This window comes from Ranitomeya imitator, chromosome 10 (assembly GCF_032444005.1).
Source record: "Ranitomeya imitator isolate aRanImi1 chromosome 10, aRanImi1.pri, whole genome shotgun sequence".
In the NCBI taxonomy this organism is placed as follows: Eukaryota; Metazoa; Chordata; class Amphibia; order Anura; family Dendrobatidae; genus Ranitomeya; species Ranitomeya imitator.
This window is the reverse complement of record NC_091291.1, coordinates 21,724,152-21,741,162: the sequence shown is the minus strand read 5'-3', so window position 1 is coordinate 21,741,162 and position 17,011 is coordinate 21,724,152. Positions and strand designations below refer to the sequence as shown.

Sequence of the window (17,011 nt, the reverse complement as noted above, 5' to 3'; positions counted from 1 at the left end):
GTACATAGGAGCAGTATTATAGTAGTTATATTCTTGTACATAGGGGGCAGTATTATAGTAGTTATATTCTTGTACATAGGAGGCAGTATTATAGTAGTCATATTCTTGTACATAGGAGGCACTATTATAGTAGTTATATTCTTGTACATAGGGGACAGTATTATAGTAGTTATATTCTTGTACATAGGAGCAGTATTATAGTAGTTATATTCTTGTACATAGGGGCAGTATTATAGTAGTTATATTCTTGTACATAGGGGCAGTATTATAGTAGTTATATTCCTGTACATAGGGGCAGTATTATAGTAGTTATATTCTTGTACATTGGAGCAGTATTATAGTAGTTATATTCTTGTACATAGGAGCAGTATTATAGTAGTTACATTCTTGTACATAGGAGCAGTATTATAGTAGTCATATTCTTGTACATAGGAGGCAGTATTATAGTAGTTATATTCTTGTACAGAGGGGCAGTATTATAGTAGTTATATTCTTGTACATAGGAGCAGTATTATAGTAGTTATATTCTTGTACATAGGAGCAGTATTATAGTAGTTATATTCTTGTACATATGGGCAGTATTATAGTAGTTATATTCTTGTACAGAGGGGCAGTATTATAGTAGTTATATTCTTGTACATAGGAGCAGTATTATAGTAGTTATATTCTTGTACATAGGGGGCAGTATTATAGTAGTTATATTCTTGTACATAGGAGGCAGTATTATAGTAGTCATATTCTTGTACATAGGAGGCACTATTATAGTAGTTATATTCTTGTACATAGGGGACAGTATTATAGTAGTTATATTCTTGTACATAGGAGCAGTATTATAGTAGTTATATTCTTGTACATAGGGGCAGTATTATAGTAGTTATATTCTTGTACATAGGGGCAGTATTATAGTAGTTATATTCCTGTACATAGGGGCAGTATTATAATAGTTATATTCTTGTACATTGGAGCAGTATTATAGTAGTTATATTCTTGTACATAGGAGCAGTATTATAGTAGTTACATTCTTGTACATAGGAGCAGTATTATAGTAGTCATATCCTTGTACATAGGAGGCAGTATTATAGTAGTTGTATTCTTGTACAGAGGGGCAGTATTATAGTAGTTATATTCTTGTACATAGGAGCAGTATTATAGTAGTTATATTCTTGTACATAGGAGCAGTATTATAGTAGTTATATTCTTGTACATATGGGCAGTATTATAGTAGTTATGTTCTTGTACAGAGGGGCAGTATTATAGTAGTTATATTCTTGTACATAGGAGCAGTATTATAGTAGTTATATTCTTGTACATAGGGGGCAGTATTATAGTAGTTATATTCTTGTACATAGGAGGCAGTATTATAGTAGTCATATTCTTGTACATAGGAGGCAGTATTATAGTAGTTATATTCTTGTACAGAGGGGCAGTATTATAGTAGTTATATTCTTGTACATTGGAGCAGTATTATAGTAGTTATATTCTTGTACATAGGAGCAGTATTATAGTAGTTACATTCTTGTACATAGGAGCAGTATTATAGTAGTCATATTCTTGTACATAGGAGGCAGTATTATAGTAGTTATATTCTTGTACAGAGGGGCAGTATTATAGTAGTTATATTCTTGTACATAGGAGCAGTATTATAGTAGTTATATTCTTGTACATATGGGCAGTATTATAGTAGTTATATTCTTGTACAGAGGGGCAGTATTATAGTAGTTATAATCTTGTACATAGGAGCACTATTATAGTAGTTATATTCTTGTACATAGGGGGCAGTATTATAGTAGTTATATTCTTGTACATAGGAGGCAGTATTATAGTAGTCATATTCTTGTACATAGGAGGCAGTATTATAGTAGTTATATTCTTGTACAGAGGGGCAGTATTATAGTAGTTATATTCTTGTATATAGGAGCACTATTATAGTAGTTATATTCTTGTATATAGGAGCAGTATTATAGTAGTTATATTCTTGTACCTAGGGGCAGTATTATAGTAGTTATATTCTTGTACATAGGGGCAGTATTATAGTAGTTATATTCCTGTACATAGGAGCAGTATTATAGTAGTTATATTCTTGTATATAGGAGCAGTATTATAGTAGTTATATTCTTGTACATAGGGGCAGTATTATAGCAGTTATATTCTTTTACATAAGGGCAGTATTATAGTAGTTATATTCTTGTACATAGGAGCAGTATTATAGTAGTTATATTCTTGTACATAGGGGCAGTATTATAGTAGTTATATTCTTGTACATAGGGGCAGTATTATAGTAGTTATATTCCTGTACATAGGGGCAGTATTATAGTAGTTATATTCTTGTACATTGGAGCAGTATTATAGTAGTTATATTCTTGTACATAGGAGCAGTATTATAGTAGTTATATTCTTGTACATATGGGCAGCATTATAGTAGTTATATTCTTGTACAGATGGGCAGTATTATAGTAGTTATATTCTTGTACATAGGAGCAGTATTATAGTAGTTATATTCTTGTACATAGGGGGCAGTATTATAGTAGTTATATTCTTGTACATAGGAGGCAGTATTATAGTAGTCATATTCTTGTACATAGGAGGCAGTATTATAGTAGTTATATTCTTGTACAGAGGGGCAGAATTATAGTAGTTATATTCTTGTACATTGGAGCAGTATTATAGTAGTTATATTCTTGTACATAGGAGCAGTATTATAGTAGTTACATTCTTGTACATAGGAGCAGTATTATAGTAGTCATATTCTTGTACATAGGAGGCAGTATTATAGTAGTTATATTCTTGTACAGAGGGGCAGTATTATAGTAGTTATATTCTTGTACATAGGAGCAGTATTATAGTAGTTATATTCTTGTACATATGGGCAGTATTATAGTAGTTATATTCTTGTACAGAGGGGCAGTATTATAGTAGTTATATTCTTGTACATAAGAGCAGTATTATAGTAGTTATATTCTTGTACATAGGGGGCAGTATTATAGTAGTTATATTCTTGTACATAGGAGGCAGTATTATAGTAGTCATATTCTTGTACATAGGAGGCAGTATTATAGTAGTTATATTCTTGTACAGAGGGGCAGTATTATAGTAGTTATATTCTTGTATATAGGAGCACTATTATAGTAGTTATATTCTTGTATATAGGAGCAGTATTATAGTAGTTATATTCTTGTACATAGGGGCAGTATTATAGTAGTTATATTCTTGTACATAGGGGCAGTATTATAGTAGTTATATTCCTGTACATAGGAGCAGTATTATAGTAGTTATATTCTTGTATATAGGAGCAGTATTATAGTAGTTATATTCTTGTACATAGGGGCAGTATTATAGCAGTTATATTCTTGTACATAAGGGCAGTATTATAGTAGTTATATTCTTGTACATAGGAGCAGTATTATAGTAGTTATATTCTTGTACATAGGGGCAGTATTATAGTAGTTATATTCTTGTACATAGGGGCAGTATTATAGTAGTTATATTCCTGTACATAGGGGCAGTATTATAGTAGTTATATTCTTGTACATTGGAGCAGTATTATAGTAGTTATATTCTTGTACATAGGAGCAGTATTATAGTAGTTACATTCTTGTACATAGGAGCAGTATTATAGTAGTCATATTCTTGTACATAGGAGGCAGTATTATAGTAGTTATATTCTTGTACAGAGGGGCAGTATTATAGTAGTTATATTCTTGTACATAGGAGCAGTATTATAGTAGTTATATTCTTGTACAGAGGGGCAGTATTATAGTAGTTATATTCTTGTATATAGGAGCACTATTATAGTAGTTATATTCTTGTATATAGGAGCAGTATTATAGTAGTTATATTCTAGTACATAGGGGCAGTATTATAGTAGTTATATTCTTGTACATAGGGGCAGTATTATAGTAGTTATATTCTTGTACATAGGAGCAGTATTATAGTAGTTATATTCTTGTACATAGGAGCAGTATTATAGTAGTTATATTCTTGTACATAGGAGCAGTATTATAGTAGTTATGTTCTTGTACATAGGGGGCAGTATTATAGTAGTTATATTCTTGTACATAGGAGGCAGTATTATAGTAGTCATATTCTTGTACATAGGAGACAGTATTATAGTAGTTATATTCTTGTACAGAGGGGCAGTATTATAGTAGTTATATTCTTGTATATAGGAGCACTATTATAGTAGTTATATTCTTGTATATAGGAGCAGTATTATAGTAGTTATATTCTTGTACATAGGGGCAGTATTATAGTAGTTATATTCTTGTACATAGGGGCAGTATTATAGTAGTTATATTCTTGTACATAGGAGCAGTATTATAGTAGTTATATTCTTGTACATAGGAGCAGTATTATAGTAGTTATATTCTTGTACATAGGGGCAGTATTATAGTAGTTATATTCTTGTATATAGGAGCACTATTGTAGTAGTTATATTCTTGTATATAGGAGCAGTATTATAGCAGTTATATTCTTGTACATAGGGGCAGTATTATAGTAGTTATATTCTTGTACATAGGGGCAGTATTATAGTAGTTATATTCTTGTACATAGGGGCAGTATTATAGTAGTTATATTCTTGTACATAGGGGCAGTATTATAGTAGTTATATTCTTGTATATAGCGGCAGTATTATAGTAGTTATATTCTTGTACATAGGGGCAGTATTATAGCAGTTATATTCTTGTACATAAGGGCAGTATTATAGTAGTTATATTCTTGTACATAGGAGCAGTATTATAGTAGTTATATTCTTGTACATAGGGGCAGTATTATAGTAGTTATATTCTTGTACATAGGGGCAGTATTATAGTAGTTATATTCCTGTACATAGGGGCAGTATTATAGTAGTTATATTCTTGTACATTGGAGCAGTATTATAGTAGTTATATTCTTGTACATAGGAGCAGTATTATAGTAGTTACATTCTTGTACATAGGAGCAGTATTATAGTAGTTATATTCTTGTACAGAGGGGCAGTATTATAGTAGTTATATTCTTGTACATAGGAGCAGTATTATAGTAGTTATATTCTTGTACATAGGAGCAGTATTATAGTAGTTATATTCTTGTACATATGGGCAGTATTATAGTAGTTATATTCTTGTACAGAGGGGCAGTATTATAGTAGTTATATTCTTGTACATAGGAGCAGTATTATAGTAGTTATATTCTTGTACATAGGGGGCAGTATTATACTAGTTATATTCTTGTACATAGGAGCACTATTATAGTAGTTATATTCTTGTATATAGGAGCAGTATTATAGTAGTTATATTCTTGTACATAGGGGCAGTATTATAGTAGTTATATTCTTGTACATAGGGGCAGTATTATAGTAGTTATATTCTTGTACATAGGAGCAGTATTATAGTAGTTATATTCTTGTACACAGGAGCAGTATTATAGTAGTTATATTCTTGTACATAGGAGCAGTATTATAGTAGTTATATTCTTGTACATAGGGGGCAGTATTATAGTAGTTATATTCTTGTACATAGGAGGCAGTATTATAGTAGTCATATTCTTGTACATAGGAGGCAGTATTATAGTAGTTATATTCTTGTACAGAGGGGCAGTATTATAGTAGTTATATTCTTGTATATAGGAGCACTATTATAGTAGTTATATTCTTGTATATAGGAGCAGTATTATAGTAGTTATATTCTTGTACATAGGGGCAGTATTATAGTAGTTATATTCTTGTACATAGGGACAGTATTATAGTAGTTATATTCTTGTACATAGGGGCTGTATTATAGTAGTTATATTCTTGTACATATGGACAGTATTATAGTAGTTATATTCTTGTACATAGGGGCAGTATTATAGTAGTTATATTCTTGTACATAGGGGCAGTATTATAGTAGTTATATTTCTGTACATAGGTACAGTATTATAGTAGTTATATTCTTGTACATAGGGGCAGTATTATAGTAGGTATATTCTTGTACATAGGTACAGTATTATAGTAGTTATATTCTTGTACATAGGGGGCAGTATTATAGTAGTTATATTCTTGTACATAGGAGGCAGTATTATAGTAGTCATATTCTTGTACATAGGAGGCAGTATTATAGTAGTTATATTCTTGTACAGAGGGGCAGTATTATAGTAGTTATATTCTTGTATATAGGAGCACTATTATAGTAGTTATATTCTTGTATATAGGAGCAGTATTATAGTAGTTATATTCTTGTACATAGGGGCAGTATTATAGTAGTTATATTCTTGTACATAGGGGCAGTATTATAGTAGTTATATTCTTGTACATAGGAGCAGTATTATAGTAGTTATATTCTTGTACATAGGAGCAGTATTATAGTAGTTATATTCTTGTACATAGGAGCAGTATTATAGCAGTTATATTCTTGTACATAGGAGCAGTATTATAGTAGTTATATTCTTGTACATAGGGGGCAGTATTATAGTAGTTATATTCTTGTACATAGGAGGCAGTATTATAGTAGTCATATTCTTGTACATAGGAGGCAGTATTATAGTAGTTATATTCTTGTACAGAGGGGCAGTAATATAGTAGTTATATTCTTGTATATAGGAGCACTATTATAGTAGTTATATTCTTGTATATAGGAGCAGTATTATAGTAGTTATATTCTTGTACATAGGGGCAGTATTATAGCAGTTATATTCTTGTACATAGGGGCAGTATTATAGTAGTTATATTCTTGTACATAGGGGCTGTATTATAGTAGTTATATTCTTGTACATATGGACAGTATTATAGTAGTTATATTCTTGTACGTAGGGGCAGTATTATAGTAGTTATATTCTTGTACATAGGGGCAGTATTATAGTAGTTATATTTCTGTACATAGGTACAGTATTATAGTAGTTATATTCTTGTACATAGGGGCAGTATTATAGTAGGTATATTCTTGTACATAGGTACAGTATTATAGTAGTTATATTCTTGTACATAGGAGCAGTATTATTGCAGTGATATCTTGTTGATAGTTCAAAAACCATTAACAATAATATATTTCATTTTTTTTCTTCTTCAGCTATAATATAGGATTTAGTACTAATTAGCACAAGTCTATGGATTTCAGCCTCTTGGTGAGTAACTAGTGTTTTTGACGAGCAGTTGGAGTTGTACATGCTGATCTGTAGGAGCCATCTTTTCCTTCCAACCTCTGGTTTTAATGGAGACACTTGGGTCAGGGGAAGCGCGGCTGCCATTTGTCAGTACTTAGGGAGTGTGGAGAGTCTAGTAATGGCTGCAGAAGCAATTAGAGACCCAACTGACAGATCAGAGACTGTGCCAACATGAAATATCAAATTTTCTCCCTTAATGAGTCGAGTTCATATTAAAACCCACAAATGTTACACAAAGGAAACTTCACAATTTATTTTTGAGTCCGTCAATACGAGAGAGATTTCCTTAGGCTGTTTCTCCATAGTTTTGTCTTAAATAAATGTGATTTGGGGTAAAAAGTACTGAGTTTATTAAGAAGAGCGACTCAACTTCAGGCATTAGGGTTCTCACTTTACCCTTGTAGATATATTATAGAAATTAAGGTAGAGTTGGCTTCTCTTCTTGCGTTGATGGTCTACTTTTCTTGACTCCCGATGGGTGGTGGCTTTTTCTCCATGTGGCCAGATGACCTGATAAGATGAGGTTTCTTGGGTTATAGTTTTACCAGTCCACGTTGAGGGAATAACGCCAGAGGTATCCAAACACCAACGTGATGACCAGGCAGCCGATGGCAGCGTAGAGGACATATCGGAGAGGGCTATCGGAGTCTTCTTTGGAGGAGCTAGTTTCATTCTTCTTCTCTTCCTCTACCCGTTCAGGTGTTTTTGACTGAACAGCCAGACGGAATTCTTCCTCTAGATTGTTGTCTACATTATTTTCATTCTTTATCACTGGAAACAGAAGATAAGAGAATTGACGAGGTTGTAGGTAGCATGGTGTCTTCTAGGTCAAAGAGTGGTGATCAGAAGTTCGTTGCTGAAGAACAGTGCGGAGGTTGTAAGGACTTCTCATTGACAACATAATTGATGTCAAACATCAAAATGTTCTAAGAAAGACAACATTTCCGAGACTTACCGTTCAGATAGGTGAATCGGCGGAGTATGATGTCATCATCCTCATCTATGACCTCACAGAAATAAGTCCCGATATGACTGACCCTCGAAGGCTCGATAAGTATAAACAGGTCTTCCCCAGAAAAGATGTCACTGAAGTAGCTTAGATCAGTCGTCTTGATCTGAAATTGAAAACATTGATGACGTCTCGGAAGACGTTAATTACGTGGGGTGATATTGATCGAGGCCGTGACAGGTCTACTCTCCATTTGTCGTGTAGTAGAAGGGTCATGGATTGAATCAGATGACTTACGTTTTTGGCGTATTTCCAGATGACCTTCAGAAATTCCGGAAGTTCGAATGTCCCTCCACAAGGGATGACGGACTTGTCCAGCTCTTCAACTCTTACGACCTCAACTGAGAAGGAGACAGTCATGGAAACCCAACGAGCGATAAACAAACAGCCTGATATGAGATTTATAAACTGATGATAGATGGGATCTTACTGGGACAGGTAACGGGAAATGTGCAATCCTCCTGAGCACATTGGCTGCAGATGAAGGTGCTGGCAGCTTTTTGAAGGCCTGGTGTGGAGAAACATAAAAACAGAGGACAACATGTCTAGGGTCAATGAAGACCCTCCATGTATATAATGAAGGTCACACACTTCCGTTTTGATGGCGTCACTCACCACATGGAGGTTGGCATTTTGCTGGTGGTTTACCTAATGGCGAAAAAGAAGATATGGTTAAAGAGTAACTCAACTTTACTTTTTTCTTTTTTAATAATGACCAGTCTGAACATTCCAATATTTTACATTGATTCCTTCTATCTCAAACACCATACCTTAAAGTGGTGTTTTAACTGCCTAGCCCTTGCTTCTTTAGAAGCTACTTTGAACTGCTTCTCCATACTCCATACTCCATACATAGCAAGAATCCATTCTCAAACACTATAACTGTCTCAGCATGGATGAGGAGAGCAGAGACACTCACACAGGCAGACTGTTTATAAATAGTGTTTAAGTATGGATTTTTGCTAGAGCAACAGTTCAAAGCAGCTTCTAAAGGAGCAACAACTAGGCAGTTAAAACATCATTTTCAGCATTGTGTTTGAAAGAAAAGGAAGAAATGCAAGGTATTGAAATATTTAGACTGATCGTTAATAATTAAAAAATATGGTAAATGATTAATTCATTTTTTATATTTTTTATTTTTTAATGATCAATCAAAATATTCCAATATTTTACAAAGCTTTCTTCTCTCTTAAATATCATGTTTAAAGTTTTTTTTTAACTGCCTTTGACCTTGCTCCTTTAGAATCTCCTTTAAACTTCGGCTCTAGCAAGAATCTGTACTCAAACACTATTTACAAACTCCTACTGTCTAAGCATGTGTGAGCAGAGCAGAGAAGCTCAACATGAAGTAACATAGTAACATAGTAACATAGTTAGTAAGGCCGAAAAAAGACATTTGTCCATCCAGTTCAGCCTATATTCCATCATAATAAATCCCCAGATCTACGTCCTTCTACAGAACCTAATAATTGTATGATACAATATTGTTCTGCTCCAGGAAGACATCCAGGCCTCTCTTGAACCCCTCGACTGAGTTCGCCATCACCACCTCCTCAGGCAAGCAATTCCAGATTCTCACTGCCCTAACAGTAAAGAATCCTCTTCTATGTTGGTGGAAAAACCTTCTCTCCTCCAGACGCAAAGAATGCCCCCTTGTGCCCGTCACCTTCCTTGGTATAAACAGATCCTCAGCGAGATATTTGTATTGTCCCCTTATATACTTATACATGGTTATTAGATCGCCCCTCAGTCGTCTTTTTTCTAGACTAAATAATCCTAATTTCGCTAATCTATCTGGGTATTGTAGTTCTCCCATCCCCTTTATTAATTTTGTTGCCCTCCTTTGTACTCTCTCTAGTTCCATTATATCCTTCCTGAGCACCGGTGCCCAAAACTGGACACAGTACTCCATGTGCGGTCTAACTAGGGATTTGTACAGAGGCAGTATAATGCTCTCATCATGTGTATCCAGACCTCTTTTAATGCACCCCATGATCCTGTTTGCCTTGGCAGCTGCTGCCTGGCACTGGCTGCTCCAGGTAAGTTTATCATTAACTAGGATCCCCAAGTCCTTCTCCCTCTCAGATTTACCCAGTGGTTTCCCGTTCAGTGTGTAATGGTGATATTGATTCCTTCTTCCCATGTGTATAACCTTACATTTATCATTGTTAAACCTCATCTGCCACCTTTCAGCCCAAGTTTCCAACTTATCCAGATCCATCTGTAGCAGAATACTATCTTCTCTTGTATTAACTGCTTTACATAGTTTTGTATCATCTGCAAATATCGATATTTTACTGTGTAAACCTTCTACCAGATCATTAATGAATATGTTGAAGAGAACAGGTCCCAATACTGACCCCTGCGGTACCCCACTGGTCACAGCGACCCAGTTAGAGACTATACCATTTATAACCACCCTCTGCTTTCTATCACTAAGCCAGTTACTAACCCATTTACACACATTTTCCCCCAGACCAAGCATTCTCATTTTGTGTACCAACCTCTTGTGCGGCACGGTATCAAACGCTTTGGAAAAATCGAGATATACCACGTCCAATGACTCACCGTGGTCCAGTCTATAGCTTACCTCTTCATAAAAACTGATTAGATTGGTTTGACAGGAGCGATTTCTCATAAACCCATGCTGATATGGAGTTACACAGTTATTCTCATTGAGATAATCCAGAATAACATCCCTCAGAAACCCTTCAAATATTTTACCAACAATAGAGGTTAGACTTACTGGCCTATAATTTCCAGGTTCACTTTTAGAGCCCTTTTTGAATATTGGCACCACATTTGCTATGCGCCAGTCCTGCGGAACAGACCCTGTCGCTATAGAGTCACTAAAAATAAGAAATAATGGTTTATCTATTACATTACTTAGTTCTCTTAGTACTCGTGGGTGTATGCCATCCGGACCCGGAGATTTATCTATTTTAATCTTATTTAGCCGGTTTCGCACTTCTTCTTGGGTTAGATTGGTGACCCTTAATATAGGGTTTTCATTGTTTCTTGGGATTTCACCTAGCATTTCATTTTCCACCGTGAATACCGTGGAGAAGAAGGTGTTTAATATGTTAGCTTTTTCCTCGTGATCTACAACCATTCTTTCCTCACTATTTTTTAAGGGGCCTACATTTTCATTTGTATTTGTAAATAATGTTTTAGTATGTATTTTTTCTAGAGCAGCAGTTCAAAGCAGCTTCTAAAGAAGCAAGAACTAGGCAGGTAAACAGCACTTTCAACATGATGTTTGGTACAGAAGGAAGCAATGTAAGGTACTGGAATATTTAGATTAGTCATTAATAAAAGAAAAAAAAGAAAAAAAAGTGAGTTACTCATTAACCATAAATTTATTTAATTTATTATTAATCAGTCTCAATATTCCAATACCTTACATTGCTTCATTCTCTCTAAAAAACATACTTAAAGTGGTGTTTTAACTGCCTAGTCCTTGCTCCTTTTAGAAGCTGCTTTGTATTGCTACTCTAGCAAGAATTCGAACCTAAACGCTGTTTACAAAGACTGTTTGAGCTTCTCTCCACTTTTCACTTATGGCGAGACAGTCAAAGTGTTTGTAAATAGTATTTGAGTGCATATTCTTGATAGAGCAGCAGTTCAAAGCAGCTTCTAAAGGAGCATGAACCAGCCAGGTAAAACAGTACTTTCAGAATTGTTTTTGAGAGAGAATGAAGCAAAACAAAGTAATGGAGTAAATTTCTAAGATTCTTAACTATGTGAAGACAGATTAATAATTGAATAAGAAAAATAGTTTAGTTATCTGTTAAGGATCAATGATTTGTAGAGGTAAGGATCGCAGAAGCTTTGAGGAGATCTAGTTACTTACTCGTGATACGCTCTTCCAATTTTTGCACAAAATGTTTGGTTGTATTTACAAATTGATTGACCCAATCTGAAGGACTGGCTATTATAAAAAACAGAGAAATGAAAGGAAACAAATTATTACTATCAATTCGGGAGAAAATGGTGAAAAATCTGAACATTTCAGGAACTTACCATCTTTGCTGATCGCCCTGACTTCTGTCTCGAAGGTTAGTATATAAGATCGGATGTTGCCAATCTCAGAAAAAGCTGCAAGGAGAGAAGGTTCAAGAGATTTTTGATGGGTCCTATAGACATCTCATGATGGAGATGGATTTCCTGCTCTGAAGCAGTTAACGAGCTACAAGTAAATCAGGATAATAGCCGAATCCTGATATCTCACACGCTCTATGTATAAGAGAGAAGAGGGATGAGCAGTAGAAGCAGATCAAAGTTACCCATCAAGATGTCGTCCAGTGAATTAAAAGCAGAGTGGATCGTCTCTAAACATTTCTCAGCGCTTATCTTGTCCAGCGAAACGGGATACTCGCAGATTTGGGCTCTCTCCTCCGGGGTGGTGAAGCAGCTGAGACAAGACGTTGTTACCTGCGCTCCGCATAGAAGGACTAAGATCCGTAGCAGATAATCGGAGTTATGGAACGGCATGACGTATCGTCACAAAATGCCTCTAAACTGAGAACCTGGAAAAAGAGAGAAACGTGAGGCTGGAGCGAAACGGACTCCAATGTCTCTACCTGTTCTCTGTCTTTAAATTGTGGATTATTGGGCGAGTATCGGGCTGGTGAATTTCAAGTTCAGAAGATTCCCTCGAATTTGACCAAATAAAATCAACGTGCAACAAATCTTCAAGATTTTATTTTGGGGGGTCCCAACATGATCGTCTGGGTTAAAAGATAGAATAACTACTCTCATTGCTCAACTGTTTCGCCCTTTGCACAGCTGATTCTTCTTTCCTCCAGAACACAAAGTTCTCATGCTGCATCTTCTCTCTACGCTTGGGATTCCAGGGCTGAGTAGTCATCTGACTTTTTGACACTTGACAGGGGACGATTAGTCATGATGGGGTGATGTCATGACGTACAGTGGGGAAAAAGGTATTTAGTCGGCCACCAATTGTGTTCAGTTCTTCCACTTATAAATATGAGAGAGGCCTGTAATTGACATCATAGGTAGAACACAACTATGAGAAGACAAATCCAGAAAATCACCTTGTCTGATTTGGATTTAGTTTGCAAATTATGGTGGAAAATCAGTATTTGGTCTTTAACAAAAGTTCATCTCAATATTTTGTTATATATCCTTTGTTGGCAATGACAGAGGTCAAACGTTTTCTGTAAGTCTTCAAAAGGTTGCCACACACTGTTGTTGGTATGTTGGCCCATTCCTCCATGCAGATCTCCTCTAGAGCAGTGATGTTTTGGGCCTGTCGCTGGGCAGCATGGAATTTCCACTCCCTCCAAAGGTTTTCTATGGGGTTGAGATCTGGAGACTGGCTAGGCCACTCCAGGACCTTCATATGCTTCCTTTGTTGCCCCGGCGGTGTGCTTGGGATCATTATCATGCTGAAAAATCCATCCACGTTTCATGTTCAATGGCCTTGCTGATGGAAGGAGGTTTGCACTCAAATTCTCACAATACATGGCCCTGTTCAATCTTTCATGTACACGGATCAGTTGTTCTGGTTCCTTTGCAGACAAACAGCTCCAAAACATGATGTTGCCACCACCATGCTTCACAGTAGGTATGGTGTTCTTTGGATGCAATTCAGCATTCTGTCTCCTCCAAACTGTTTTTACCAAACCGTTTTACTTTGGTTTCATCAGACCATCTGAGTTTCTTCCAATACTCTTCTGGATAATCCAAATGCTCTCTAGCAAACTTTAGACGGGCCCGGACATGTACTGGCTTAAGCAGTGGGACACGTCTGGCACTGCAGGATCTGAGTCCCTGGCGGCATAGTGTGTTACTGATGGTAGCTTTTGTTACGGTGGTCCCAGCTCTATGCAGGTCCTTCACTAGGTCCACCCATGTGGTTCTTGGATTTTTGCTCACTGTTATTGTGATCATTTTGACCCCACGGGGTGGGATTTTGCGTGGAGCCCCAGATCGAGGGAGATTATCAGTGGTCTTGTATGTCTTCCTTTCTCTTATTATTGCTCCCCCAGTTGATTTTATCACACCAAGTTGCTTGCCTATTGCAGATTCAGTCTTCCCAGCCTGGTGCGGGGCTGCAATTTTGTTTCTGGTGTCCTTCGACAGCTCTTTGGTCTTCACCATAGTGGAGTTTGGAGTCAGACTGTTTGAGGGTGTGGACAGGTGTCTTTTATACTGATAACAAGTTTAAACAGGTGCCATTACTACAGGTAATGAGTGAAGGACAGAGGAGCCTCTTAAAGAAGAAGTTACAGGTCTGTGAGAGCCAGAAATCTTGCATGTTTTTAGGCGACCAAATACTTATTTTCTTACTATAACTTGCTAAATAAATCTTACCAGATTGGACAAGGTGATTTTCTGGATTTGTTTTCTCATTGTGACTCTCATAGTTGAGGTCTACCTATGATGTGAATCACAGGCCTCTCATCTTTTTAAGTGGGAGAACTTGCACAATTGGTGGCGGACTAAATACTTTATTTCCCCACTGTATGTCGTGATGTCAGGAAGGAGCTGAGCAGAGAACCAGACAGGGGGCTGTGGTGCCAGGGCAGGAGAGTGTCAAAGTGAGCGATGATAATATTTTTCATTCCGTTGCCTGTCCTCTTCGGGAGAATCCAAATGTTTTTTTTTTTCCAAAATTAAGGTAAATTAAGTTTGAACAAATCAATAAAAAAAGATATCATATAAGATGCCTGACATTCTCTGTCGTCCTGCAGGTTATTATAGGATCTCTAGAGGAAGTGATACCAATAATAATAACAACATAATATTAGAGAACTGCTGGTGATGGACTCCCAGAACACAATCTCCAATGCAATAAAGATGAGCAAATCCACTCGAAACAAATGGGTTTTGTTTAGAATTTACCAAAATTTGAACATTCTAACGAATCCAAATTTTGCGAGGATTTTGAATTTGTGCAAAAAAAACACAAACAAAAACAAAGCGATTTTCAGATAACCTATACTAATCGCAAGTATGGGGTTGAAAAATAATAACATACGGCGTGGCATGGAAGCGATCAGCCTGTGGCACTCCTGAGAGGTTATGGAAGCCCAGGTTGCTACAAAATGGAACGTCTCGGACGGAATTTGAGCAAATTCAAACTTTTCGCAGATTCGCTCATCTCTACCCCACGTGTCAGATCCTCATGTGATTTTTTTTTTTAATCACACGGTACTCACATTACATCCTATCAGATGCTCTGCTGCAGCTTTATTTACCCGGTGACATCGCTAATAGCGCAGAATTCCGTGTGACATCACAATGCGCAGCTGATGTCAGCAAATCTTCTTTTATGCCGCCATTTTGCGTCATTGAGTTACCTTAAAGGGATTTTACACTTAAAAGACCCCCCCCCCACTAATCAACAGGTATTCCCTGGACAATCCCTTTAATTCAGCCACATTGTAGGACTTTGATGCACTCTTAGCAGAAGGGCGTCTGGATGGCCTGGAGTCGTCCTCTTCTCCTGTCGAGTTCTTAGATGTTTTTTGGAACATTTTATTCCTGTTACCCAAAAATCCAGGTGACCACCAATATGGCTGGTATGAGAAGGGGAACATATCCAGCTTTTCTGGAGTTTAGAATTTTCCTACATTTGCAAATTTTTGCAAATCCAACGTTTGGGGAATGTGATTTGTGCAAATGAAGCAACCATTTTGCTCAATTGATAAAACAATAAAACATCGTGCTCTCCTCACCTCTCACCGGTCCATGCCACCTCAGATCCCTCCCTTGTCCTTAAGGCACCCCTTGGCCTTATCCCTTTACTTCTCAACGGTATTTTTTTTTTAAATAAATTCCTAGAATATAAGAATGTGAGGATTTCATGTGAATGTCCCCAGAAGGGAATATTAAGGGATAGTCACATCAGGTGTGATTAAGCAACTGATTTGATTTATGATATACTGACATCTGGTGGACATTTTCTGCAATTACAACAGAAGGAAAATTAATAATTGGTATTATGCTGACATCTAGTGGTCATATTTGGTAAGGCATTCGAGATGAGATCATAACTGCAGGCTGCAGGGGCGTCATGTTATTTTGCATTTCATCGATGAGCTCATTGCCAACAAGTTTAAATGACAGCGACAGCTGCCAGAATTACTGCTCCGGCAAGGGCAGCTCCGGGTGTAACGTGATATATTATATTACCATCCACTATAATAATAATCTCTCTGCAGAAGCAAGTACTGCACCATTCTGAGGCTTAAACAAATTTTACAGATTCCTCCTTCCAAAAAAAAAAAAAAAAAAATGCAACAATTGAAGATGTGCAGTATGATTACAATGACACCAAACTTGGAGAGGTTTTCTAAAACTTTATTAGGAACTTTAAAAAGTTCTGAAAGTTTGCAGGGGTCATTTTTTTTGAGACCCAAAACTTTTTTTTAATTGTTATTATTCCTTGAATGGGACTGTGTGGGGGCTTGTTTTATGTAAATCAAGCCGTGATATATCATCATACCATTATGGGGTGTACAGTATGTCGTATTTTGATTACTTTTTATTGCATTTTCTGTGTATTGACATAAGAAATTGACAAATTTGACATCGATTTAATACATTGGTGCAAGAAATGAAAGTTTTTATAGCTCTACCATTTATGGATGCAGCAACACTGAAAAATAAATAAATACATAGATAAATCAATATATAAATATATACTTTTATATTTATTCATTTATCTATTTATATATTTTTCGTTATTGCTGAAAAATAAATATATAAATATATATTTATTTATTTATGTATTCAATTATTTTTCAGTGTTGCTGCATACATAAATATGTATATATACACTGCTCAAAAAAATAAAGGGAACACTAAAATCCCGCTTCCTAGATATCACTGAATGAAATATTCCAGTTGTAAATC

At 36.0% G+C, this 17,011-nt stretch overlaps 1 protein-coding gene across 1 annotated transcript; it reads right to left on the bottom strand.

Annotated features, from left to right (window-relative positions):
- Positions 1–7,657: 7,657 nt before the first annotated feature.
- On the bottom strand, positions 7,658–12,619 carry SPACA6 (sperm acrosome associated 6). The gene is made up of 8 exons (XM_069742939.1): positions 12,412–12,619; positions 12,149–12,223; positions 11,979–12,044; positions 8,741–8,773; positions 8,556–8,633; positions 8,363–8,466; positions 8,072–8,231; positions 7,658–7,887 (listed from the first exon to the last, which is right to left on the bottom strand). The coding sequence occupies exons 1-8, from the start codon at positions 12,617–12,619 to the stop codon at positions 7,658–7,660; spliced, it is 954 nt and encodes a 317-aa protein (XP_069599040.1).
- Positions 12,620–17,011: the final 4,392 nt, after the last annotated feature.